Raw genomic sequence first — 26353 nt, 5'->3', positions numbered from 1 at the left:
AAGAACGTAATATTTTTGACAAATTACCACACTTTTTTTGCTCAGATCATTACACGAATCCTGAAGAAAATTATAGTACGTGAAAGATAAAAACATAATGACCTTTAAGTACAATAACTCATTCCAGCTGGTCCCAATTAATTTCTTCTATTCAGAGCACGCTACTTGTACAGAGAACCGTTGGTATCTACTACCGAGACTTTAAAGTACAGTTGGTCAAAGACTAATAAGCTGCTCTGTAACAGTGAAAAATGTAAAGAACATTCAATATTACATTTAATTATCTGTCTGGTCGATTTCAATTACTGTAACAGAAGAATGAGACAAGGATTCTAAGGACAGCAATATTTACAGAATTGTTGGAAGATTCAAATATATTAAGTAAGTAACATAGCTTTGTAAAAGACAGATACCTGACGCAGAAGCATTCTGCCACAACTTGTCTAAGTTTACAAGACCTCGTTGAAGCTCCACAACTGAATTTTTTTTTTTAACTATCTAAAGCACATAAAACAAAATGTTGACTTAAGTAACGCAGCTTTAAAACTGATATACATGTACACCAGTTTTGTACTAAAATACTATTTTGTATAAGACTACGAATATGGCCTTTCTGTCAGTGCTCAGTTTTCAGCTGCAGGGTACCAAAGCACGCTCCTATTATCCACAACAGACCTTCTCACCACATGATTATACCAACGTCAAACCGCTATTAACGGCAGCCCAGACAAAACCAGTTCATTCTTTTGAACTACCATTATTATAGATCAAAAGATCATCTTGTATAACATCATCTTATATATCTTTACATAAAGGCTTTGAAATATATACGACAACATTAAAATCCCATTAACACAAAGCTTTCTGTTAAGAAAAAGTATTTTTAAAATGCATGTTATTGCCAGTTTAAAACATAGCAAAGAATATTTAAAACAAGACAACTAAGGGAGAGAATAGAAATTCAGTCTTCTTCTGTCCTAGTACAGCAGTTGGCATGTAGTAGTTTAAGTCCTCATCCAGCCTAAAATATGTCTTCACAGGTTTACATTTACATTGCAGAAAAAAAAAACAAACAGTATTGCAGTAAAAGCTTGTGACGGTTTGCTGCTCTGCAACTACAAAAGGCCGTGACTGACATTTTAGGCAGACCGATGCTTCTGTACTACAGCCAATTAATAGGAATACACCTCATTCTTCATCAGACATGCTCCTCTCCTGCTGACACACTGTAATCGCTTCATGTATCCCAACAATCTGCTAACGTAAAGGCTGCTGGTGTCTGACACAGGCTCTGGAAAAGCCCTGCTTACACCGGTAATTCCCACCACCCCAGCCTTCCAGTGAAGGAGGAAAAGTTTCCTCTTCTGGTACTCTTCTATGAATCACATTTCATCTGTAGAAGGCCTTGCAAGCTGCTGAATTTGACTACCCCAAAGTTAAATGACTTACAAAATTCACACGTTTAAGAAAAAAAGAGCTTATTTAAAAAAAATTAGAAATTATTTAAGCAATACTGAAAAGCTTCAGTTGATCATACAGATTAGTTCATTTGGGTAAATTTAATGACATCAGAGAGGTACTCTTAAATGAGAAAAAAAAATAATCTCACTGAACTGAGAACCTGCGATTCTGATTCATTTTTCTTATCAGTAACATGCAAATGAAACTCGTTTCTCTTTAGAGAAGGAGGAATCACAGTCAAAACACACGCTTGAGTGCCCTAAAATATTAGAATAACTGCAAGTAGTGACAAAGCTACATACGGTTCCCACCATCAACAGCCCAGATCTATTTCCTTGGCTTTTATTCTCCTTTGCTCCTATGAAAAGGAGCACAAAAACTTAACAAATACAGCCCTTTATACTGATCTATCTGCATCCAGGCTTCACATCTCTGGAATCTGAACTTACCTCTCAAAGACTAACAACTAGGTTTTGTTGTTCGAATAGCAGCACTAAGCTACCTATGCAATGCGGTTGTCATTTTATCCTGCTCAACACATTTTTTTTTTTTAAAAAAAAAACATCCTCACAAGTGCACAAAATCTAAAGCAAATGAAGCAAATCAGCGTTGACACATTCCCAAACTACAGCTAGCTTGCATCTTGAGTCATCCATCTCATGATTTGTCAGAAGCCATGTGTTCATTTTTTTGTGGTTTAGCAGAAACAAGGTAGGCTCAATTCTTCCTGCAGTTTTTGAAGCAAATGATTCAAAAAAGGGGGGATCTATTTGTATTATTCTTAACATTTTTAGTAGTTACGATCATCTTAAAACATACCTTTCACCTGCACTACAGTCTCTTCTTGTCCCTTTGTGAGAACACAGCCATTCGTGCCACGTTACGCAGCAGTACCGTGATACTTCTGAACAGCATTTTTCTGAGTAATCATTGTTTGCTACTAAGCCCAGCTCATTAACAAACTGATTCAACAATACTAAGCAAGCTGTATGCTAAACAAAAATAAAATCAAATGAGTGACACGGGCCATTTAAACGCTTGGCAGTTCCAGGAAGTTTATAAAACAAATTCCAGGAACCATATATAAGAAAGTACCATTGATGGTGTAAGACAAAAGCACATAGAGGAAATTTTTAAAAAGTAAAATAAGGCTCATTTCACTGTACAAATCTGCTAAGGTAAAAACCTCTTATTTCATTTTTAGTTTTATTTAGACCTGCTCCATTCCTTTTTCTCCTTCTATAAAAAAAAAGTAAATAAGGGAACTTAAATAATTTGTTAAAAACACACTATTAGGTAAGTTTTCTCTGGGTACTTTCTTCTCCTTGAGGAAAAAAAAATCTCAACACTATTCATTTGTGTATGTGACTACTAGCACTACAGTAGGAGTCACAAAAGAAAAAAAATATTTAAACAAATTCATCTTAGTTCTACAAATTCCTCCCTTTCTGACAAACCATAAAAAAGCTAAAACCAACATAAAATATACCTACTACCCTCTTAAAAATTAAAGTACTTTCAAGTCAGATTTAAGTGACAAAAAAAGAAATAAAATTACTCTTTAAAAGGATACTTTAGAAGCTTTGTCAAAAATAGAGAAGCTCGTGACAAGCCAATAGAATGATGGAAATTTGTTTTGATCCCAGGAGGAGAAAGTAGAAGGAAAAAAAAACACATGACAGATGTACAAGTATTTAAAATTCATACAGCTCTAAATGAAAAGCAGACTGGACTCTACAAACACGAATTTTAAAATTTTATGCCAAAATTGTGATGTCAAACAGTAAATAAACACAGATTTTTTTTCCTGCCAGCCCCACCTAGATGAAATTCTAGCTGGTTTCTGTCCTCCTCCCATTAGGCTGTCTGCAACATCTAACTCTGCCCTGCTCCTCCACCAGAAATGCAGAAGACAGGCTTTTGTAAGGAAAAGGACGAGCTAACTCACTTCTAGTTCAAAACACAAAGAAAACAAGTCAGTAATATTTCTTAAACATTACTATAATAAGAATCGGAACCATGAGAAAGCGCAAAATTTTCAGACGTTAAGCATGAATAATATTTTCTAGACAATAAGAAGCTGCATTACCCTCAAGTTCACCCTTCATCTCCTACCCCCAACTTTACTTATCCCAGATGAACTGCATGAGAATACACTAAAGGCAGCTACACAGCTATTTGGACTAACATTCAAAACATTATTACCTTTGAAACAGACATAAGTGCTTATATGTTCATTCTGCATGACTCTGCAGAATAATTCAGCGTCAGAATCACAATGAATGAATCAACAGAACCATAATTTAACCTAGACTCTTTAGTTAAATTTGTAATGCATAATTCAGTTACACACAGACTCTTTTAGACACCAAGTAAAATACAACCCTCTTCTGGAGCCTCCTCCAAGCACTATGCATACTGGAACGTTTTCCAAAGCGTTGCTGGTTTTTCCCCCATGCTAACAGTTCACAGGCTTTACTGCAAGTCTAACGGCACACGTCTTTCTGAAGAGCACACTTCCACACAAGGACATTCAACAGGATCTAAGTCAGTCAGCCACTTTTATTTCAGGAGATCAGAGCTCAACCTTACTAAAGCTGGCTTGGCTGCTGGTTTTAACTACTGTGCTGTACAATTTATTACCCAAAACAAGCTCCAAATTGAGTTACAGTAATTGTTGTACTATATCAGACCATCCATCAAATTGAGATCCCTGTACCGCTAGCTACTGCCTTAATGCCTTAAAATTAGGAATTGCAATAACAAGCCGTTACTTTTCTCTGAATCATTTTGATGGGGGGAGGTGGAACAACAACGGTGAGAGCTGGAGAATTAGCGATTTTCCCAGAAACATTTATTTCTGGTGTACCTTCCAACGATGCATGATCTAAAAGCATACGGATCTTTAGCCAGTACTCCCTACAGAATGCTTTTTATTTTAACATGAAATAGACCCATATGAAAAACCAGCTGTCCTAGGAATACATGATCTGTTTTTCAACTACTTAATACTTTTAGTGGTTAAGACCAGAGCAGATAAATCCCCCCAAACCTTAGTATAAACCTGCTGCAAGCTTGCTACTTACCACATGGTAAGTTATGAACAAGCGTAGTAGAACGTTTTGGTCCACGAGGCTGAAAGTGCAACTATATGTACTACTGTCAGCACAGATGCACCTATATGTCTATATTAGACTCCTTCCAAACCTCTTTGTGTTTTTTGTTTTGTTTTTGTTTTGTTTGTTTTTTTTTCTTTAAGAGAAGGTGCACCTTAGAAACTGAATAGTCCCCTTTAGTCCATCTTTCACAATCTTAGTTCTTTCAGGCTGAGAACTAAGTGTAAAGCAGCTCACTGACATACACTGGTTTGCTCCTGAGGTAATGAAAGGGAATTGGTTCTTTGCACAATTAATCATTAAAATATAATGGTTTCAACAGAGAGGCTGTAACATCACCTGAACTACCAGCTATGGGAGTAATCTGTAGGACAGAAACGCTGGTATTGCAGAACTAAAAAGCAGCTATTTAAGTTTACATATGTCCAACAGCAACACCGATAATGAGACCAAAGACATTGCTAAGGATCCCAACCGTGTCACAGGTTTTCATACCACCACATCTAAGTCTTTCAGACCGCCTTCCCAAATACCATACAGACTTTCCTCAAAATACTGTAAATAAAAACTAGATAAGGTAGCTTTGATTTAAGTTTCATTTTTCTTCCCAGTTCTATTGAATACCTTTTCAGCACAAGACTTCGTGAAGAAACAAGCCACTTACTACTTGGTTACTTATTAAGAAACAGAATTATTAAACAGTAACCACAACACCGCCTAGAAGACCTTACTGTGTTAGAAAGTATAAGAACAATGAAACACAGTGACAATGTACAGTGTCAATGTCCTGGTCCCCTGACACTCTCTTTGGTTACCCAAAGGTTCATGAAGTTACAAAGAACAAACGTTAGAATGGCCTAAATATAAAGCCCATCATTTTCACTTTAAACCACATCTAGTAATTCAGGGCAGGGGAAGAGGAAGTGACAAATGTCAGCAAAATGGGAATAAACAATTTCTGAGAACAATAAAGCGTGCTGCACTGTCTACTAAATCCACTGCACTACCATCCTATTCGATGGGGATTCTCTGCCTTCTCCCTCCTCAGTCATCACCAACATAAATAAAATCCTGCAGAGAAACTCACAGTTACTTGAATATTTCAGATAAGACAAAGACAGTTAACACAATAGTTCTGAGCATATACACTGTGGTGCCTGTACGCTAGAAGACCTAAAACATCCCTGTGATCGCTTTGAATTGCTACAGTGAATCTTAACAGTCACCTTCAGCCAGCCGAAGTCCACCTTGCCCCGAAAAGGAACAGCCCCAGCAGATCCCCCAAACCCTCCCCAGGCCCTCCGACCATCTCCCTCATGACGGTGTAAGGCCCACGTGGTGCTGAGCGCACAGAGCCAGCTGAATCATCTGAAAATCATTGTTGTACTGCTCATTTTTCAGACAGTTCAGCTCCCTTATCTGACTGACTGCACACTTGGATGAGCACACAAAGGATGCAGCAGAACTGGATAGCTTTCAGCAACAGCACACAATTAGATCAGCTACACCCACAGTGAAACTGGAACATGAAAAAACAATTACCCTGGAGTCAAATGATGCACCATAGCTTGTTTGTGTGTCAGGGCCCTAATAAACATGTTTTAAAGCCTATAAGCAATTCAGAAGGCTCCCTCAACTCTACTGAAGTGAGCTATTAACCCTCTCGAGAGCCCTCAATTTTCATCCCCCATCATGAAAAATTCTCTGCCTCTCAAGAAGAAAAGAAAAATAGCAGTTCAGTAAGTTTTCACAACCGATACAAGAAAATAAAAACATCCTGAGACCTGAAGAGTCTGGCCACCCTTGGTACTTAGGCTGTATGTAGAGTACTAGGGACACAGAAAGTCTTTGGCCCGAGCACACAGGTGTAGTACTGGCAACAGAAACACTAGCCTTGGCACTCTGAAATACGAGACTTCAACCTCAGAGCAAGAATCAAGTAGTTTATGCCCCAAATAGCGACTGCAGGAAAAAATAAAATATAGAAATACTAGAGTTTATGAAAAGACACCGAAGAATACAAAACACAGAACAATGACATTTCTGAGCTCATGCATTTTCCTGTGCCATTACAAGCCTGCACAGCGTGGTGTTAGCTTATACGAAAATGAAATGTTTGCTTTCATTGGCCAAAGAGAAAAACTGAAGTAATTTACTAGATGAAAATTGCTTTCAATTTAACATTATTTGCACAAATTAAGCCACAGAAATAAGATATATTAAGACTACATGTTTTGGTTTAATATTAGAAAGTTAACTCTAATAAGATTTCCTAAATAAATGTTTCCAAAAAGAGGACAAAACCAGGAACAATGTCTCTTGAAAAGATACGCTCCACTAGATCCACATAATTACACCCGTAATAAATGGCATGGGTTTGCAAATAATAGAACAGGAGCTTGGGGTTAAATCCCATCAGCTGTTGCACAGAGCCTTTACTCCCTTCTAGAGTAAAAGTCGCGCCTCTAACATCACACTTATCAGGACTTTTGATTCTTAGCTTTTCTCAGCCCTTTCTGTGAAGTTTAGTGAAAGTTCAAGGCATTCAAGTCAGGGGAAGGGTGCCAGCGCATGACAAAACATGCCTTCTGCAGAAAGAAAAGTCAGCATCTTAAAGGTAGAAAAAAAGATACACATATCTTATTGCAATTTTATCCTTAGAAGAATGAAAGAACAGAGGGCTAAATCAACACCGACTTCTAGCTTTGCAGCTAAAGATTCCTGGGTTAGAGTTAAATGAGTTTTTGTTTAATGAGAACAGGACATTGTGAAAAACACTTCTTTTGTATGAAACAACCTTCACCTTGCAAATATACTTCTGTGCCAGTTTTCACAAGCCTAAAATGTCAAGTGATACAAAGTTCACACATCTTGCCCCCCCCCCATTTCCAGGTAGGGGCAAAGTGGAAAAGGACACATAAATGTTTACCACCAGTCTAAGAAAGCTTTGTTAAGAAAAGAAGAGAAGGAAAAGAGAAGGGACCCAATTACCACCATACGGATCCAATTACCGCAAACACATGGATTCGGAATCAAGTCCAAACTATGAGATGTACATCTTATGTCATTACGTACCTATTCTAAGTTAGTATCCATCTGCATTCCAACAAAGAAGGGTTTGAATGAACTTGTCATTACAGCTTCTTAGCTTAACCTTACCCATTATACACTGAGACTGCACCCCCATCCCTTTAAAGGATAAAACACAATAAGGGAGTGACTTGTGCCAAGTTTTACCACTCAGCTTGTGACCGTTGCTTGGAATGGAAAATACGGCCTTCAATAACCACATGCATTACAATGCCTCAGCGAATTCACCTCTTGGTTCAGGAAAAAAAATACAATAAACAAATTGTTCCAACCCTAAGAAAAGTCCATAACTCACATTGTAGTGTTCACCAATGTATGTTCAAAACAACCTTCATGCGACCCGGTGTTTACTGGCTGCATTATGGATGGGAGCCGCTCCCTCTCTTTTTGTACGAACTCAAAAGTTCTCCACATGTCTAAATCTCACTTGTGGAGGTCAGAACTACTACAAACAGCCCGAAAGCTCAAAGGGAAACCTTGCTTTGATGAACACTACAAACAGGGCTCACTCTCCCCCTGAAATGTTATTCAGAAATTCAGAGACTGAAGTATACAATAACATACCTGTAACGAAAACGATAGTGGCAACAAGTTGCTAACAGGCACAGTTCAGACATCTTAACTGCTGTCTTCCCAACTACCACAGTTCACAGGATAACAAAATACACGTATATTTATGTTAGCAGAGAGGGGCTCACACTACAGTAGGGGAATTAGTACCTTTGCTATCACAGATCCCCACCTGAGATGCAAAGCACACACTGGGAGATAAAAGATAAAAAGGAAAGAAAGGAAGAAGGGGGGAGAAAGAGGAAAAAAAGGCAAGAAAGGGAAGCAAACCTGGGCTGTGAACCTGGCTGCTCCGGCTATCCTTGTGCACAACAAGCAGCAAGCCCTGCAGGGCACCTCGGGAGCGAACTGGGACGCCTCAAGCTGCAGCTCCCAAGCCGGGGGAGCAACGGCGAGGATGTGCGTGCGCACATAAGCGTGCAAGTCCGCGTGCACGCGTGCAAAAGCGCGTGTGCGCGTGTGCACGGGCGGGCGGCGAGGCGCGCCCCCGCCTCCCGCCATCCCGCCGCCGCAGGCCCCGCCCCCCTCGGGGCTGGCCCCGCCCACCCCGCGGAGGCCCCGCCCACCCCGGCAGCGAAGCCCCGCCCCCCGCGGCCCGTCCGTGACGTCCGCAGCGCCTACGCGGCTCGCGCAGTGCGGGCGGCGGCCCCGCGCCCCTCGGGGCTGGGGGGGCTGCGCGCGGCCGCGTGCGCGCGGGGGAACGCGAGGGGAAGGGTCCGGTTAAAATAAATAAATAAATAAATAAATAACAATGATAAACCCCCCAAGTTTTTTTTTTTTTTAATTTTTTTTTTAAGTCTTTTTTTTTTTTTTTTTTTTTTTGCGGGAAATTCAATTTTTCGGTCGGGCTGCTGAGGGAGGGAGGGGAGGAGAGGGGAGGAGCAGGAGCCGGAGCCGGGCCGGCGGCCGCTGCCTTACCAGGTTCTGGTAGCTGCGCGGGTGCTCCTTGCCCGTCCAGTCCGTGCGCTTGGGCAGCAGCTGCGGGGGGCGACAAGAGGGGGGGGGGGGGGGGGGGCAGCGCCGTGAGCACCCCCCCGCCGCCCCCCGGCACCGGGCGGGGGGCGAGGGGAGGGGAAGGAGAAGGGGAAGGGGGGGGGGTGTGAGGCCGCGGGCGGGGCGAGCGGCGCCGCTTACCTCTTTCTCCGCCACTTCTCGGATCAGGACCTGCGGCGACAACAAAAGGGGGACGGGGACAATAAAATCGATAAATTCGGGGAAGGAGGGGAAGGGAGGGGAAGGGAAGGGAGGGCCCTCGGCTGGGGCCCGGCCCGGCCGCCCCCCTCCCCGGCAGGCCCCGGCGGCGCCATCCGCCCCCTACCTGAGCCGCTTGCTGGCAGGGTCCGTCCTCCAGAAAGCGGGCGATGAGGAAGTAGAGCTCTGCGGGGAGAGCGGGGGAGAGGCGCTGAGGGCTGCGGAGCCCCCCCTCCTTTTTTTTTTTTTTTTTTTTTCCCCCCCCCCTTCCCCCCTCCCTCCCTCCCTTCCTCGTTCCCTCCGCGCCCGCCGCCCCGGCGCTCACCCGCTCGCAGCTCCGCCGTGTGCCTGCTGCCGCCGTCCCCGGACATGGCGAGGCGAGGACCGGAGCGGCGGGAGGAGGAGGAGGAGGAGGAGGAGGAGGAGGAGGGGAGGGGGGTGGGCGGGGGGGAGGAGGAGGAAGGGGGGGGGTCGGGCCGCGCTCCCGCGGCAGCGCCGGGGCCCAGCGGCAGGCGCCCGCCCGGCGGCTGTCACCGGCGGCTCAGCGGGACGAGGCTGGGCTCCACCATTCGAGCCCTGGGCGGGCAGCGGCAGGAGGAGGAGGAGGAGGAGGAGGAGGAAACAACAACTCGCGGCCGCCCGCGCCGCCGCCGCCAGCAGCCAGCCAGCCAGCCAAAAGCGCGATCCCTCCGCCCGGAGAAAGAGTCCCCTCCTCCTCCTCCTCCTCCTCCTCCCTCCGCGCCCCCCGCCTCAGCCCCGCCGGCCCCTGGCGCCGCGCCGCCCCTCCCCCGAGCCCCCGGCCCCCGCCGCGGAAGATGGAGGAGGAGGAGGAGGAGGAAGAAGGGGGGGGGGGGGTCTCGCTCCTCCTGCCCTCGCCGCCCCCCGGCTGAGGGGAGAGGAGGGAGGGCGCCGCGTGCTCTGTGCGTGTGTGTGTGTGCGGGCGGCTCGGGCAGAAGATGGCGGGGCGGGAGGGCCGCTCGGTGTCGGAGCGGCGCTTTTCTCTGCGCCGTGCGGGAGGGAGGGAGGGAGGGCGGGCGGCCGGAGCGCGGAGGGATACGGAGGGAGCTGGGGGAGGGTTGGAGGAGGAGGAGGAAGAGGAGGAGGAGGAGGGGCCGCGGAGGCTGGAGGTTGCCGAGCCTCGGTGGCGCAGCCACGGGAAGCGAGCGAAGCCAAAATGCCCCCGGGGAGCGCGGCCCCGCTGGGGAGGCGGGCTGGCGGGGGGAAGGCCGGCCCTCCTCCTCCTCTTCCTCCACCTCCTCTTCCTCCTCCTTCCTTGGCGCCCCCCGGGGGGGGGCTCCGCTGCCCCCCGGCACCCGCGCATAAGTCAGGCGTGTTGGTTTTAGGACAAAAAAAAAAAAAAAGAAAAACGAGAAAAAAAATGAAAAAAACAAAACAAAACACCAACCCTTCCCCCCCCCCCCCCCCCCCCCCCCCCCAGCCTCGTGTGTGGGCGCCGGGTTCCTGCCACGGGGGCTGGGGGGCGCCTGTAGGTTGAGCTCATCCTCCTCATCCTCATCTTCCTCCTCATCCTCATCTTCCTCCTCCTCAGGGCGCTGCTCGTTGTCCTCGCCTCGCCGCCGGAGCCGCCGGCCCCCGGGAGCGGAGCCGCCGGACGAGCGGGGAGCGGAGGTAACGCGGGGCTGGCCCCGGGGGGGGCCCCGGGGGGGTCCAAAACGCTGCCCCGGGGCGTGCTGAGGGCCCCTCGGGGTCGGGAAGGGGGAAACAAAGCGCAGGCCCGCTGGTGGTTAGGTTTAAAAAAGGGAGGAATCTTAAAAAAAAAAAAGTGGGGGTTGAGAGGAGCGCGGCGGTTTGTCTGCCTCATGGCTCGCAGCGAGCCTGGGCGTTCTCAGGTCGAGCCGCGGCCTTGCGAGGAGGAGCAGCTTTCAGGGCAAAACCAGCGAATTTAGCAGGGAAATCTGTCAGGCTTTCACACACGCGGCTGTTGACGAACGTAACTGGCCGAGCCAGAAGCGTGTCTGAGATGGCAGAGAAACCAGGCAGAAATACGATGTGCGCAACGAGCCTTCGGGCCTCGGCTCTGTAACTTTGGGACAAATCGGGTTTAATCCGTATTTCTGAGCAGCCGAGGGGAGGCTTTACATGCCTGAGCCCGAGGCCCACGAGCTCGGGTTGAGAGCCCGCCGCCGGAGCTTTGTGCTGGGAATGGCGAGGGCTCCCCGCAGCCGCCCCTCTGCACGAACGGATCCGGGAAGGGTCACAGAAAGGAGGCTACAACCTCGCTGATTTATTTCCAGTCATCTTATAAAGAGGGATTAAAAACTAGATTTATACAGCAGGAGCCCAGCTTCCATGCATTTTGACGTACAATGATCAAATTCCCTAGAAAAAAAACAAACCCAAACCTTAAAATCCTAATCTAGCGTGGTCTATAATCATGAGGGTAAAAGTGTTCCCTGTTACAGATTTTCCTGAAGCAGTAAAATCGTATGTACTAGGTTTGATCGGTTTATCTGTAGCTTCCCTTGTTTTTAAATTACAAAATGTCCGGGTGTCTCCCTTTTCCCGGTTTTTACAACAATAACCATTCTCTGCCTCGGCTTTATTTCAAATAAACACTTCAAATAATTGAAATGGCAATGAAATCATTTACCATCTAATAAAGATTTAAAAAATAAAGTGACTGGAGTCTCTTTCTTAGCTATGTAAAATATGTATCGTAATATCTCGTAGGTGGTTCTCACAACAAAGGACTACATGAATAATGTGATTAACATTTTAATTTCCCTTGATGTTTACATATAAGAACATATACTTATGTATGACATCACTAAACCTATAAACCAAGGAATAGGGAATTTTTAACGGTCAAAGAGTCTGAAAGTAGAGGAAAACTACCCTGAATATATCGAACTTCCCCGTTCTTTTGGCAACTTGTAACTTTTCCCGATGCAGATTAAAATACAGCCCACAGAATCAAAATGTTTGTGTGTTTTGTGACTAAAATAAGGATCGTGTCTTTTATTTAATTTTTTTTAGAGCACCTAGCAAAATGGAATCCCAGTCCCCGACTCAAGTCCGACCACAGCAGTGCTACAAATAATAATTAATAAGCAGCTTTTACAAACATACATTCCTCTTCTCCTTACAGACAAAATCTGATTTTGTTGATGTTGTTTATATGTGGCTTAACACGGAAGTCACAATGGCCACAAGAGAAGATGCAGCGTTATTATTGTTTGGTGATGCATGTTAGAGTTTTAACAATTCCTGCAGCAGTAATACATATTGGTGTTTTTTTTTTTTTTTTCCAGAGATTAACAGGGCGTTTGTTTTTTTTCCCTGATGCAATTCAATTGAGGATGTTTTTGTTACATATACTAGTGGAGAAATATACCCTCATTTCTGAATTTTTACAATCTTGAGTGTTGGGCTTTCAAATAATTCCCTTTCTTTCGTGTGATGTTGTCACCTTACATTATCCATAAGTAAAAATACATCTCTTCTACTCTGTCACTGAAATTTAATGTTTTTAAAGAGATGTTTTCATTCTGTAAAAATCGACATTAGGAAAAAAAGAGTGGAATTACTTTCCTTCTTCAGATATAACAATTGTTAGAACAAAAAAGAAAATCTCAGATTTTTTTAATCTGAAAATTTGATTGTTTTAACATCTGATATCATTACATATTCTTTTTGCTGATGTTAAGTGTCCCGTTATATTTTTGTGGCTTTCAAATTTGAATATTCATACATGTTCACTAAAATAATTTTTTAAAATAATAAAATTTACTAGATTTTGCTGTTAATAAAGCTGAAAACTTAGCTATGGACTGATCCAAAGACTTTTTAAAATTTCTCCTAGCTATGTTGGCATTTTTCTTTTCTTTTTTTTTTTTTTTAACCCCAGAAAGCGTTTAGCACTGTAAGCATCCAAATACAGATATGTTCAACAGAACGCTCTTGAATTACTGCTTATGTTTGGGAAATAAAAATGTAGTATCTTTGATTTCTTCTTGATTTGTGTGTCTTGATAAGGTTTTTTTGTTTGTTTTTAATTCATATACTTCCCTCATAATACTTTATATCAGTTATCAGTGTAGTTTAGCAATCTTGCAACCAGAAAGTGCATTACATGTTGGCTGCAGTTCTTGATATGAAAATGCTTTCTCTGTTTCTCATGAAATCTGGTCTTTTCTTTATAAACAAAGGAAAGTATTTATGGCTTGTAAATTGCCAAGCCGGACAATGTAGCTAAATACTTGAAGCACAATATTGGGGGAGTGGGGGTAGGTTATGTGAGCAACATAAAGCATTCACTAAGCTTTCTTGGTTGATTTTTTTTTCATTTTTCCCCCCTCAAATGGGAATTATCACCTCCAGTTACTTGTCTTTTTGTGACTGTTGGTTCTTACTCTTGAAACCAACCATTAATTTGTCAAGGGTGAGAAGAGTGATGTTATTATGGAGCCAGCCAAGTTTTTTTGTTTTGTGGTTTTTTTTTTTTTTTACTGTTGTTGTTATTTTGTGTAATACATATGCACATAAAGAACCAAATGTGTCAAAATACAGTACTGCCCTGAGTAAATTCCTTCTGCAGCTTTAAACAATAACCTACAATTTAGCTAAATAGCTTCACATTGAAATGGTCTTAAACACCCACTTGCTTATGCTTCATGCCTAAAAGATCCTTTCTGCAGTCTACATTGGTAACCTAGATGAACTTTCAACTGGAGAGCTCCTTACGGATGGCGTAGCCAACATGCATTCTGCCTGGTCCAGATCCTAAATACCAAAATGTATGCTTCCATTCTTGACCTTTATTTCCTTTCTCCAACACATCATTACCATTGAACATGGACGTCCTCCCACTCAACCCAAAATACACCATTTCGCCTTTTGCTTTCTTCTCTGTGATGGTGAAAAGTAGCGTAGCATTAGAGATCTCTATTACCCAAATTAACATCATCGTTGACAAATTATTGTTTTATAAAAGCATACAAATCAATTCACCCCTAACAAACATATTTCTAAGTATTCTTCAATTCTGCAGGTAGAAGAGTAAAATTAACTCAGGTCCCTTATGAAAACATAATTCATTTTTATATAAAAATAAATAATAAACCTTGAATCTCCCATCAAGAATCTGAAACCAGACCTATACCTCATTTATATTTTGAGCAGAAAATGAGTCTGGTTGAAAGTCATCTTTAGTCTGCTGTTATCCAAATACATGTAGGTTGCACTAACTATGACATCCTTTCAGTTTCACTATGAAATATTTGAATGAACATGAAAAATTCCCCTTATAAAGAGAAACTAAGAAATAGACCTATGTAATTCCTATTGAATAAAAGACTTCTACTGGTTTGTTTCCTTTTTTCTTTTAAGTAATTTAATTTTTGCCCCTGTATGTTGTAAATGAACTTTGATTAGAGTAACCGAATCAGTTTGACAGTACAGCTTTCTATGCTGACTACATTTCCTAATTATCCAGAGAATTTTAAGAAAAAGATTAAACTGCTGTACTTAACTGTGCACTATTAGGCAGTTCTTCACAGAGAATTTGGGGTATTTGCCATGTTTGGTTTCACGTTCATTTGATGCCTTTCAGGTTTTCTCAGAATTCTAGAGATTGTTTTTGTTTGCTTCTTAAGCAGGACTTAGGAAAAAAAATAACATGCAGGTTCTATTTTAGAGCAACGGTAGTGCAAAATGTATATAGGAGCATGAAAACAACGTTTACTATGTTGCTTTCTATACTGGCAGGCGTTTTCTTATGTCATTACTTCTACAAAACTTTCAAAATAGTTCATTGTTACTATTCTTTCTAGTAAGGTACTCGAATACACCAAGGCACTTTCCACTGAGCACAAGAGTTAAGATGTATCAATGGTTTGTTTCACTTGTTTCATTTTAGAGTTCTAAACCTCAGAGGACTTATTTTAAGCCTAAGTGACTTTTTTTAATGTTCACAAATTATAAAGTGTATTCAGACACATTTTAATAGTGTCTGTAAATGACTATTTATCTTCCTGTTTCTTCAAATGAAAATCTAGATTTCTGTTCAACCAAGTTTAAGGGCCATTTGCGATTAGGGGGGTTGGATCTGATGTTTTAAATTATTGTAGTAACCTGGTAGAAGTGTTAGAACTTTTTAAAATGCAGGTGAGGGGTTATCTGTCTGAATCTTCAGAGTCGGGCTGGTATCAGTAGCATTGGTATAGACTTGGAATTCCCCTGAAGTTAATACAGCGGACTACTACAATTTACATCAAAGTAAAAACTTGAGAGATGCTGTCATACTTTTATCTGAGATAGTCTGATATAATTACAGGAAACGCTGAAGGGAACGTTATTTCAGTGTTTACAGATACTGTATGCAGTTTAGATAAAACCAGAGGAGGCCACGAGAAATATCAGAGATCTACCCAGAGAAGAGTAGAAGAACACTGTAGGTAAAGTTTCCCGATGATACATTCAAAATAATCTATCGGAAGAAATAATGGGAGTCAGTTATGCTCCTTATGGGCTCCTAAAGAAATAAAAGAAAGCAAGCTAAATTCAATATCTAGCTTTAACTTTAAAAAAGGACCATTCTATTTATTACATACCATCAAGAATCTGATTTTTTTTTCTAGAACTCTAATATGAAAACAGTGAAACAAACCAATGATCCATTTTATGTTGGAATATCATGCTGAGCCTTTCACCTTATCTCAGAAGAATTAGAATTCAGAGATACATGAGGAAAATAGGTAAGATCAAGAAAAAATATTATTTTAGGGATAGAATTAAAGACCAAGGAAATGGAATAAAATATTTGAAGAAGGTAAGATAAAAATGGCACACAAAATATCTGTTTCAGAGAAGATAAAGCAGGGTCTTCAGTAAACTTTAGGATATCGTCCAAGAACTGAAGTCGTTGAAAGATTGCAAATTAAAAATGATGCTTTCCCCCCATCACAAAATATAGCCATCTTGGCTTCACTTCTGCCTCAGAATCACCAAGGCAAAGATTTTAGCAGTCTTCAGAAGAAAGAACTGACACTTCTGTGGGCAATCCAGCGAGAGTACAAGTGCAGAATGGAAGGATCATTAGGCTGATCCACTACCGCACTGCCCTGCTGCGCGCTTTAAGACAATGCCTCGTTTCTCCTGAGTGTTTCCTCCAAATGTGGTTTGATTTCATTCAGAGCTGTCATGTATTTTTATTTCTATGTAGTAGAAATATCTGCTTTCCCCAAAACAGCAATGATGCAATGCAAGGAGTACCAATATTTGCACTTACAGTAAAGAGTTTAGTGCTGTTAGCATCGAACCATTTGGCTGACAGTGCCTACTTTGCATAGCATATGTGATTTGTCAATCATCCATGAAATACACATCACTGAGATTCTGATCTCCATTTACTGTTTAGTCTTCTGAGAAAATCCTGGGCTGCAGATCCAGATTTCTTAATATTTTGTTTTCCTCTCTAGCATCCAATTGATGCCTTGAAATGATTATTTTTAATTTTTCAGTTTGCCTAGATAAACTGGAGAAGGGTTTTGGTGTGCCAGGTAGGCGTGGTTTATTAACTGAGATATAAATCGTGTAAGGTAGCTGCTGCTGTAAAACCATTGGTTCCATCTCTTGATTTTACAGATTTTAAAGTACAAGAGACAGGAAGTACAATTACCCTTGCATTACATGATGCTGTTTTTTTTGTTTGCTTCCTTGTTTTAAACCCAGTACTAATTAAAGATGGAGATTGGCACATGGGCTTCCCTTTTTTCCAGGTAAGTACCTACCACAAAGTTAAAAGGCTGCTCATTCTAGCTCAACTGATCTTTAGTTTTTCCATGTAAAGTGGAGAGGCCAAGTGAAGACCAAGAAGAACTCTCTTTCAAAGGTGTCTGCCTGGATGGCTGGCTCGTTCTCTCTGGAGGTACAAAGTACTTATTGTGTTTGCTTCCCGGAGGAAGAATTTGAACTGAACTTAGATTTCCCAAGCATCCAAGTGGGTGAAAACTACCAAACTGATGGATAAAAGGCAGGGCTACCATTTGGGTTGGGGGCTAGGGTGGTAAATGGGCTCTGGAAATGTTTAATGAGGGGGGCTTGCAAGCGAGACGAGCAGAAGGTGTGTGGATCCTGAGTGGGAGTAGACAGCACTGGGGACCCTCAGAATTCTCTCAGATACCCAGAAACTCTTACTGTTGGAAAATTAAGCATCTACGGTTTGAATGGGAGTATCTCCGTATGATTTCCTAGTTAACTGCTATACATGTTCTCACCCAGCTTATCACAGCTACCCCATTAGGGTAGGTGTTCCTGAAGCAAGATCTAGAACATGAGCGTACTGCTAGTTTTTGCATGGGTGCATTCTATTAAAGCTCAGGCTTCCGAGATCAAATAAAACAGAAGGAATTGAACTTGATCTTTCAGCATCAAGTTTCACTAGTAGTAATTGCCTCTCAGCAGGCCCTTGTAAGCAAAGCACTGAATAACACTAAAACTCAGTCAACTCGCATAAAGAAACAAGATGTTTTACGATGACTAGATCGAGCATTTAAAGAAATGCCCAGGTATTTGTCTTTAACACAGTTCTAATTTGGGAGCTCATTATTCTGGCTATAATAAAAATACATTTACTTAGTCCATGCGTAAGGTTTTTGCATGTATGTTTGAAAGCGCTTTTGAGGAGAAACGACTGTACAGGATTCATTTTACCTTCCACCTAAATACAGCTGAAGCATTGAGTTAAAACACAAGTAATGCTAACCCAGCGTGTCAGCATTTGAAGAGTTGGGACCCTCCAAAAACCTCACCTTATTTTTATACCAGCTTTCTTTTTGTTTGCATGCCAGGTATGCTTGGTCTTATAAAGCAGCTGGGTCATGTTTTAAGCTTTATCTGCTAGACATTTATTAGAAATGAAAGCTGTGGTTTTTACAGTTTATTTTCCTCTAGATCTGAGCAATAAGGTAAAACACTGAATTCCTGCAAGCTGAGAAATAAAAACAGAAAACAAATTCTCCTATGTAATCTGATACAATTCATAAAAATCAGTAGGGTTTGAGAAGAACAAGCTGCAGGAGGAATTACTTGAAATCTAAATAACATTGAAAATAGCATACTGACATTTTAAAGGAGGGATCACCTTGATCCTGTTGATTGAAATTTCATCAGAACTTCATCTTTATGTCTCAGATTAAACCTTACATTTCAACACATGGTTAAAATTCAGAGAATTCTGGAAAATTTGTTTTGCACAAAACAGAAAAGAGAGTTGCCTAATAAACTACCAAAAATATTTCCTGGCGAGCCTGCCAGCTGGCAGTTTCCGAGTTTTGGTTTCGCTGTGTTGAAGGGATGAACAAGGAACACAGAGAAAGAGAGCAGCTGATGAATCAGCAGAAGTCAGGGATAAGACACCTGTGCTGTAGCAAACTCCAGAACAGGACGTAAATCTATTTAAAAACTGGGAAAAATGATTAAAAAGGGAATTCCCTTAGAATGCTGAAAAAAAATACTGTCAGCTTTTCAGCCTTCAGATAAATGCCTGACTTGAAGAATTGATTTATGCCAAAGTTCAGAGTCAGAAACTTAAAATCACAGAGGCTCTCACTGAAGTTTCAGTATTGATGTTCCTGGTCACTGAAAGTTAAACATTACAGTCAGTTCCTAAAACCCATCAGAATATGCCTTTTTCCTCAGACTCTGGATAACAGTTGCTGACAATTTTAACAGTATAGGCAGCTGGGTTTGACTGCACAGATCTGAGTACTGGCACTGTTTAAATTATTACTTAAAATTCATTTTCAAAGTAGTATACATTCTTAAAAAAATAAGTAAGAGACATTCATGCACCTAATCCCATTTAAAATAACCAAGCAAACAAAAAAACACACACTGAAACCCCACAACACGATTCTTAAATTCTAGTAACAGGGCAATGCTCTCTGTTTTATCTCAGTTAAAGTCCTTTTTCCGTTGGAAAGAAAACTACCCAAATTAGAAGTCCTAACTCCCATTTCTTTCTTTGGATCTTTAAATCTAAAACAAATAAAACTCAAGTAAAATAAGAAAACCCTTCAACCCTTTACGGTCCACCACTCTCAGTGCACCCAAGACCTTATCAGACCAAGTATACCCTCAAATACGTTGCTTGTGTATGCTCCCAGCCCTGAGTTTCAGTTTGTCATCTTTCGGTAACCAGCATGCTTAGATTTTTCTTCTTCCTCCAGGAGAGGTGCGTGTGCCTCTCTGGTCATTTAATGCTGGATGTTTCTAAGAGCACAGGCCTCTCTGCGGGAGGGCAGGTCATGGCACAGTTACAGAAAATACCAATTTGAATTTCAGCATGCAGAAGGTAGGGAGCACTTGTTGCTATATTCCTCAACTCTGAATTTTACCAGTGCTAGTAAACTGATTTGCACCAGTGCTCACACTCTTCGTGAGGCTAACTGCCTTGCCCTGGCCAGGCTCATACTATTAAATTCTTGACAACGCGGATGCAGCTGTCCTGTTCGGGTGGTTAAAATTTGGGCTGAGCTAAACCCTGAACCATGCCAAGGGTTGCTTGGGAGAAAAGCTGGTTGGCCTGGACCCAATGCCAGGACTTTGCTGACAGTTCAACAGGGTAAGCAGCTGGGTTCGAGTGCCTAGCCCTGGCACCCTTTGGTTTGCTAGCTTAGTGACACTGTGACAAACACAGCGCCAAAGACCGCCACTGGGCTTTGCTTCTTAAAAATAAATAAATAAATCAGATTTTAGTATGTAAACTGTATGTGGCTGTAGTATGTAAAATATGGAACACATCCAATACAAACGTCCTTTGTTCAGAAGTTCGAGGCTGAGCTAAATCCTAGCTAGTTTCTAACAAAACCCTAATACATCTCAGTACATTTTTGCACAGCATCTGAATTATTCAATCCTTCCTTTTGTCCAGCAAATAACGACAAAGCTATGAAATGCTTTTTTGTTGTCGTTTTTGTTTTAAATAGTGACCACTTGAATTTTGTGTGTTTTTTTTTTTCTTTTGACCAGCCCATGATTTAGTAAAAATAGCGATAAGTTATTATACGTATCATACCATATGGTAACATATATGGCATATGATATACATCAAAACATTGCTATATCATTTGGTCTGGGTCTGTAAATATTGATGAGAATTTGGGTGCAGGGATCTTAAGCTTACAGAACACTGATTAGAGAGCCCATCATAGCTTGCATTTCCCAGTTCTTACGGCTGATGAAAACCCCATGAAAACTTCAGATGCAGGGCAGCTGAGATTCAAATAATTGACCATTGAAGCTTCTCAGGACTACATTATAGATCACTGAAGGAAGAGTTGATGTGGAAAACAGACACCTGGAAAATAGAAAGCGTAAAGCCGCTAAGAAGTTGGGAGAAAACTATTTAACATTAGATGGAGGTAAACATAAATTAACAGCCACCAGGGAGATTCACGGTGTGTCTCAAACTTCTACGCTGTTCTGAACTGCTAACTCCCTATGGTTAGAGGCAGCAAACAGCTGGTTGCAGTCCTTTGCAATGAATCTATTTAAAGTGCTTGAGGCACATTGCAAAGGAGATGATGCTATGGTGATCAAACACTTGCCCAGACCGTACTAGGAACAGGAAGGCTAGTTACTGCATGAAGAGCACTGAAAAGAATCCTTAAATGGGATTTGGGCTGAGGGCTTCTCGCTGTCTTGTTTTATCTGGCCTTTTGAGCAGGAAAAAATCCACCCAGTTTTGAAAGACATAACAGATAACAGAGCCCTTCGTTCACGGCCCAACAATAACTTAGAAAGCTCAAACTGCCAAACATGAAGATGCATTGTTGTAAGGAGATATATGGTATCAAGTGCATCATTGTCTAATTGCTTCATGAAATAAAGGGGACAGTCAGTGTCTTCCACGTTTACTGATGTAAAACAAGGCTCTTGTTTTTAGCAATAAATTGAGTCAGCCACTGGATTTTCTGCAAATGCAGTATTTGCACTGCAGGCTACTTTACACGTATTACTTCATGTGTTTCAGGGCCTACAGACCAAAAGCACCAGCCCCCCCTGAAAAGGTAAACCAGGTCACACAGAACTCCCTGCCAGCGGATGCATTCATCAGGTGAGGAACACGATCACTGTTTTCACTCTACAGACCCAGCATTTCAAAAAGAAGTCAGACACCCCTGTTAACATGCAAGCGTGAGTCGGAGAGGGGCTTTACAGAGCCAAAGAAAGGTAAAGAAAGGTCTTCTAACATCAGTTACTTAAGACTCGTGTGGCAGTGATCCTCCTTAAATTCTTGCAGTTTCATCACTGACAGTGACATCTACTTGGAAATACAGTTTCATTTTACCTGGCCTTTGGTATGCTTTTACAAATGTATATACAACTGCTGCCGTAACTGGAGCTTGCAACTCATAAATTTCATACATTTCCCATAGTCCTAACGCCATCTCTACTGCCAGAGAGGTGACTGTTCCCACATCACGGAGGATTCTCTGCTACTGGCTTTGGGAGTCTGAGTTCACTGTGACTTGTCACCACGAATGCTGCGCTTGGCTCGAGGCTCACGTGCTAACAGTGACAACTAACAAAGGAGAATCGTGTCCCTGCGCAGGGAGCTGCTATCAGGGTAACGAGGTCCTAGAGCAGCGTTCCAAACGGAGCCCGCTGGGGAGAGAGGGGGAGACCACGACATTTAAAAATTGAATATGTTTATAAAACTCTGTAATATGATATAGAAGACTTTAGTAACAGGTTCCAGACTGAGAGTTACCCTATAGGTCAAAACCTTCACGTCCTAGTTCCCTTGGCTGGCAAAGCAGGCAAAGCTTCCTGAAAGACTCTGGAAACTCATCAACTAGTAGTTATCCTCGAGGTGGAAATTTGGCACTGATGCACAAATGATACTTAATTGCAATGAAGTACGTGGCAGCTTGATTTCTCTATTGCCCTCAAGGAAATAAACACAGTTACAAGATTTACCAGAAATATATCCCAGAGGGAAGGAAAAAATAAAGTAGACTCAGTAACTGAATTGTTGATACAAGGCTTAAGGGGGAAACAGACTTGGTGATACTCAAGTCTTGCTTGCATATGCAGAGAATTCTGCAGTGTTTTCCTCTTGTATCTACTCCTAGAAAAATCAGTTTCTCTTGTGTTGCATGAGGTCTCTTCCTCCACCCCTACCTGCCAGATTACAGGGTTGAGACTTTTTCCATCTCTTACCTTTTTCTTCTTTTCCTGGCTTGCCTTCCACAGACTAACGCTGCTTTCAGAGTATTCACGCATCTTCTCTCCCACGTGCTGCTGTGAGGGAGCTTTCTTCCAGCCTCGTCCTGGGACATCCCCCGGCTGCCTCCTGTTGCCACAGCAGCAGCAATCCTCCCTCTGGGGCCAAATAGGCAGCCGGCTTTGAAGTGACTGTAAGCAATCACAAAAAATTCTCCAGACCCACCGCTTCTTTCTTCTCGTCAGTTACTCTAGATGCAAATGACATATTTACATCTGTTTCTTAACCTCCAGTGGCAATCAATCCCTTCGTCTTACTGTAAGAGCTCGAGTCTTCTTCCATTACAGAATATCATCAGAAATTAGAAGGGGGTTGGTTTGTTTTTAAGACATTAGATCATTACAAGATTTTATTCTGATGCTTTTAAGAAAAGCTTAGAATGGCCTTCCAGCTGTCCTAGATAAGGCTAAAGTTCTTGTTCTAAAACCTTTACTTTGGGAGGAACTACAGTAGCATTTTATGCTGATTTTGAAAATGGACTGAAGACTTTGACAAGGTCATTACTTCCAGCCTCTGCGCCGTCTCCTCAAGTTCTATCACTTTGCATTAAATTGTTCGTTATTAGAGTAAGACTCGTAATCAGGCAGCATAGTACCTGAAACCTTCCAATATAAGTTTGTTTTTATAATCCCCAAGCCTGAAATTTGTTTCTGAATGAGAGTCAAAACAGTGATAAAACAATTCCTACAAGTTACACTATACCAGTGGTAAAATTAAGCACAGTGGGCCCATGCACTCAATTTCTTGTTTAAGCAGGAATTTAAATTACTAGCTTTATCCCCCTAAAAGGTATTAAACTACTCTTTTCTATTCGCATTTAGTGGGGAAAAACGACTAATTAGTATCAATAGACAAATCTGCAATGTAGTGTTAGTGAAGTCATTTTGCACAAGAACTTATCACTATCTTTGAAGGTGTTTACAAGAAAACAGTATTTTGCTATACCACTGAGTCTCTGCTTCTTACTTATGCACTACTTTGTTGCTAATACTATGGTTCATCACAAAGGGAGTAATATGTCAAAACTATTTATTTCTCATTCTGTCCATTTTCTATAGAAAAGCTGTAATTATTTTGATTTATTATAAATCCAGAATTGGTTATTACAGAAGGCAATCGGTGGGTCGTAATCTAGGTAAATAGCAGCTTTGCAGTGAGTTCAAAGTTTGTGAATAAAGCAAAAAGTCTGTTTGTTACAGAGAACAGCAGTAGAAAATTCTTGCCTTTACAAAAATCATCACACTGAACATTTTAATGGTGCTCCTGACCATCACATTTGTGGTAATTTAACCAGCAGTAGGAGTATTGCTCTAGTTTTCCTACAGATAAAAGAACCATAATCCTTAAATTAGGAGGATGACAGAGTTCTTGCTACTGAACTTGTTTATAGACAGTCTCTGCTATCTTTTTACATTTTGATTTAAATGTATAAGTTTACTGACTCATTTAATATAAATTAAGATAGTGGGCCAAGGTGTTGTTTAAAATCAGATACCAGTCAGCTGCCCAGCAGCATTCCACGTACAATGGCCTAAGTGAAAATAAAGACCCCATGAGGGTTCCAGGTCAAAAGCAATTTATTCAGGGGAGACACATACTCCTTCACATTTCAGATTATTTTCCTTTCTCATTTGATGACACCTTATCTTTACAGCATACAGAATAGTCACTTGTTTCTCAGTTGTATTATCTCCTTCAGGTTATATAAATTTCTGTATAATTGTATTAGAAATTTAATTAACATTGTGGCTGTTGAGGTTTAGTATTATGATGCATACTTCAATATAGTATGAGTGGTTTAATTTCAAACTGTGTTCTCCCTTCACACTCTTCCTTGATTCTCCTGAAGAAAGCGCACCAAAAAAAAAAAAAATGTTGTTCCTATTCTAGTAGAACTTTAACTGTTACCTATGTATATTTTGCTGTTTGTTCTAATAAAGGAACTGACACATCCCTTAAGTTCCTTAATAAACAAACTTAATTTTCTTGCTATTCTTTCTCCCTTTGCCTACCTTTTTTTTTTTTTAAATGAACAGACCAAATAACTCTCAAAGTGTTGGGAGTTGAGCAAAACAACTAAATTTTCACTGCTGTTTTGCATAAGAATTTATTTTCCATTAGCACCCCCATAAAAGCTTACATTTCATCTGCAGTTCTCCAATTGGAAGAAGCTGCATTTGTCATTTCAAGAGTCAAAATATCAAGAGCATCCTTTGGCTGACATGTGCAATTAGCTCAAGTTCACTCAAGGACATGGAAAAAGCAGAAAGTAACAACCATGAGAAATCACAAAGGTAAGGGAATGTGGGTCTTTGACTACACAAGAGTGACATTTTCTGATCATTCATTGAGTCTTATTTCTCATGGGCCTGCCTTCCTTAAACTTGAGAACAGTCCATCCTTCTCAATAAATATATACATAAAATTGTTGTATGTACCCTGAACTACCCATCCATTACTTCCCAGAAAGGCCAAATACTCAGGGATTCTTCCAAATCTGGTGTACAAGCGTGAAGCAGCCAATCATTAAATACTGATGATGCAAGTTTTTTTAAGGCTAAGATGCAGCATCTGGCCCTTTCATAAAACACTTCAAAACTAAAATGCTTACATACTTCCTGAAGGTGCTCTGAGGATCACCAGCTGCCCACAAAAACACCCTAGCCACATATGTTTGAAGGCGCTATCATTCTAATTAAAAAAAAAAAAAAAGCGTTCTACAACTTGATACAGTGCTTTGACAATTTTCCTGCATCTCTGAGAACTTGACAAATAAATGAAAAAATTGCAAAGCATCACATTTACAAAGCACTTCTGAAAAATTAGAAATATTAATTGAATCAGCAGGATAGTGTGCTTCATTAAACTTCATCTAAGTGGATTTTCTATTGTTAAATGCTTCTAACAGAACTCTAGCACTGAACTGAATCTACTAATCTGGTCAAGCTGACATGAGTTTTGTGCCAGAATTGTTACATTAGAATGTCCAATTAATTTAAGGACCAACTTCTATCTGCCAGAGGTTTAGTCAAAGGAGCTCCCCTAAAAGAAGCCTGTCCAGAGATGTGTCAGTGTCTTATGATGTTACATCACTGCTGTGAAGGGTCATTTCAACAACTCCACCTGGCTAGGTAAGATTAAGCAACTAATCTCTTAGTTCTCCACAAAAACTGGTGTGAGTATAACATCATGAAACCAATCCCCAGGAATGATAAACCCATAAATTGGCAAATGCTTATAAAAAACACCTTGATGATTATGTGAAAAAGTTCAGACAGATGAAACTTCCCAAGACCACAGTATCTAAATTAACAGACTTTTCAACAGGGACAATAAGAAAAATCAGAAGTACTGTGCAGGATTACTCAGTACCTATCAGTGAAAAACCATATCAACTTTCCTTCTGATTAGGCTACAAATTTTGTTACAGCCCTCTACCTTCCATCACCAAAAGAAGAGACTTACTTTCAATTTTCTTCCAAAACTAAGACCACGATGCAGCAAACAGACTCCGTTTATTTGGCTGTAGCAAGCCTAGCACAAAAGCAGCAGAGGTGCTTATCTTGATACCAATCTTAACTACTATTCTAGCTAGCATATAATAACGTTATTTGTTTTTGCACTCAATCTCAACTTTTAACTTGTTAAGAACTATAGACAGACTTATGGTTTT

At 41.3% G+C, this 26353-nt stretch overlaps 1 protein-coding gene and 1 long non-coding RNA gene across 6 annotated transcripts in view; one reads left to right on the top strand and one right to left on the bottom strand.

Annotated features, from left to right (window-relative positions):
- PHIP (pleckstrin homology domain interacting protein) overlaps positions 1-10070 on the bottom strand; it is a 115597-nt gene extending 105527 nt beyond the window's left edge. For 2 of the 4 annotated variants that reach the window (XM_048065349.2, XM_048065350.2), the window contains exon 1: positions 8508-8774. In XM_048065349.2, coding sequence (XP_047921306.2) covers positions 8508-8738 — 231 coding nt within the window. In that variant the 5' untranslated portion in view covers positions 8739-8774. Of the gene's footprint in view, positions 1-102; positions 8775-9155; positions 9216-9371; positions 9402-9555; positions 9615-9753 lie in introns of those variants that run through there. The other 2 variants (XM_066994625.1, XM_066994627.1) reach the window with 2 other exon arrangements.
- Positions 10071-10329: 259 nt separating this feature from the next.
- LOC136790484 (uncharacterized) lies at positions 10330-22906 on the top strand. Of its 2 annotated transcripts, XR_010830495.1 has the most exons (4): positions 10330-11057; positions 21424-21460; positions 21541-22020; positions 22650-22906. It is a non-coding gene; the product is annotated as an uncharacterized lncRNA (long non-coding RNA). The 2 variants fall into 2 exon arrangements; XR_010830494.1 differs by lacking the exon at positions 22650-22906 and having other exon boundaries at positions 21541-22439.
- Positions 22907-26353: the final 3447 nt, after the last annotated feature.

The sequence above is a fragment of the Anser cygnoides genome, chromosome 3, assembly GCF_040182565.1.
Source record: "Anser cygnoides isolate HZ-2024a breed goose chromosome 3, Taihu_goose_T2T_genome, whole genome shotgun sequence".
Lineage (NCBI taxonomy): Eukaryota > Metazoa > Chordata > Aves > Anseriformes > Anatidae > Anser > Anser cygnoides.
This window is presented reverse-complemented; position numbering and strand designations above follow the sequence as displayed.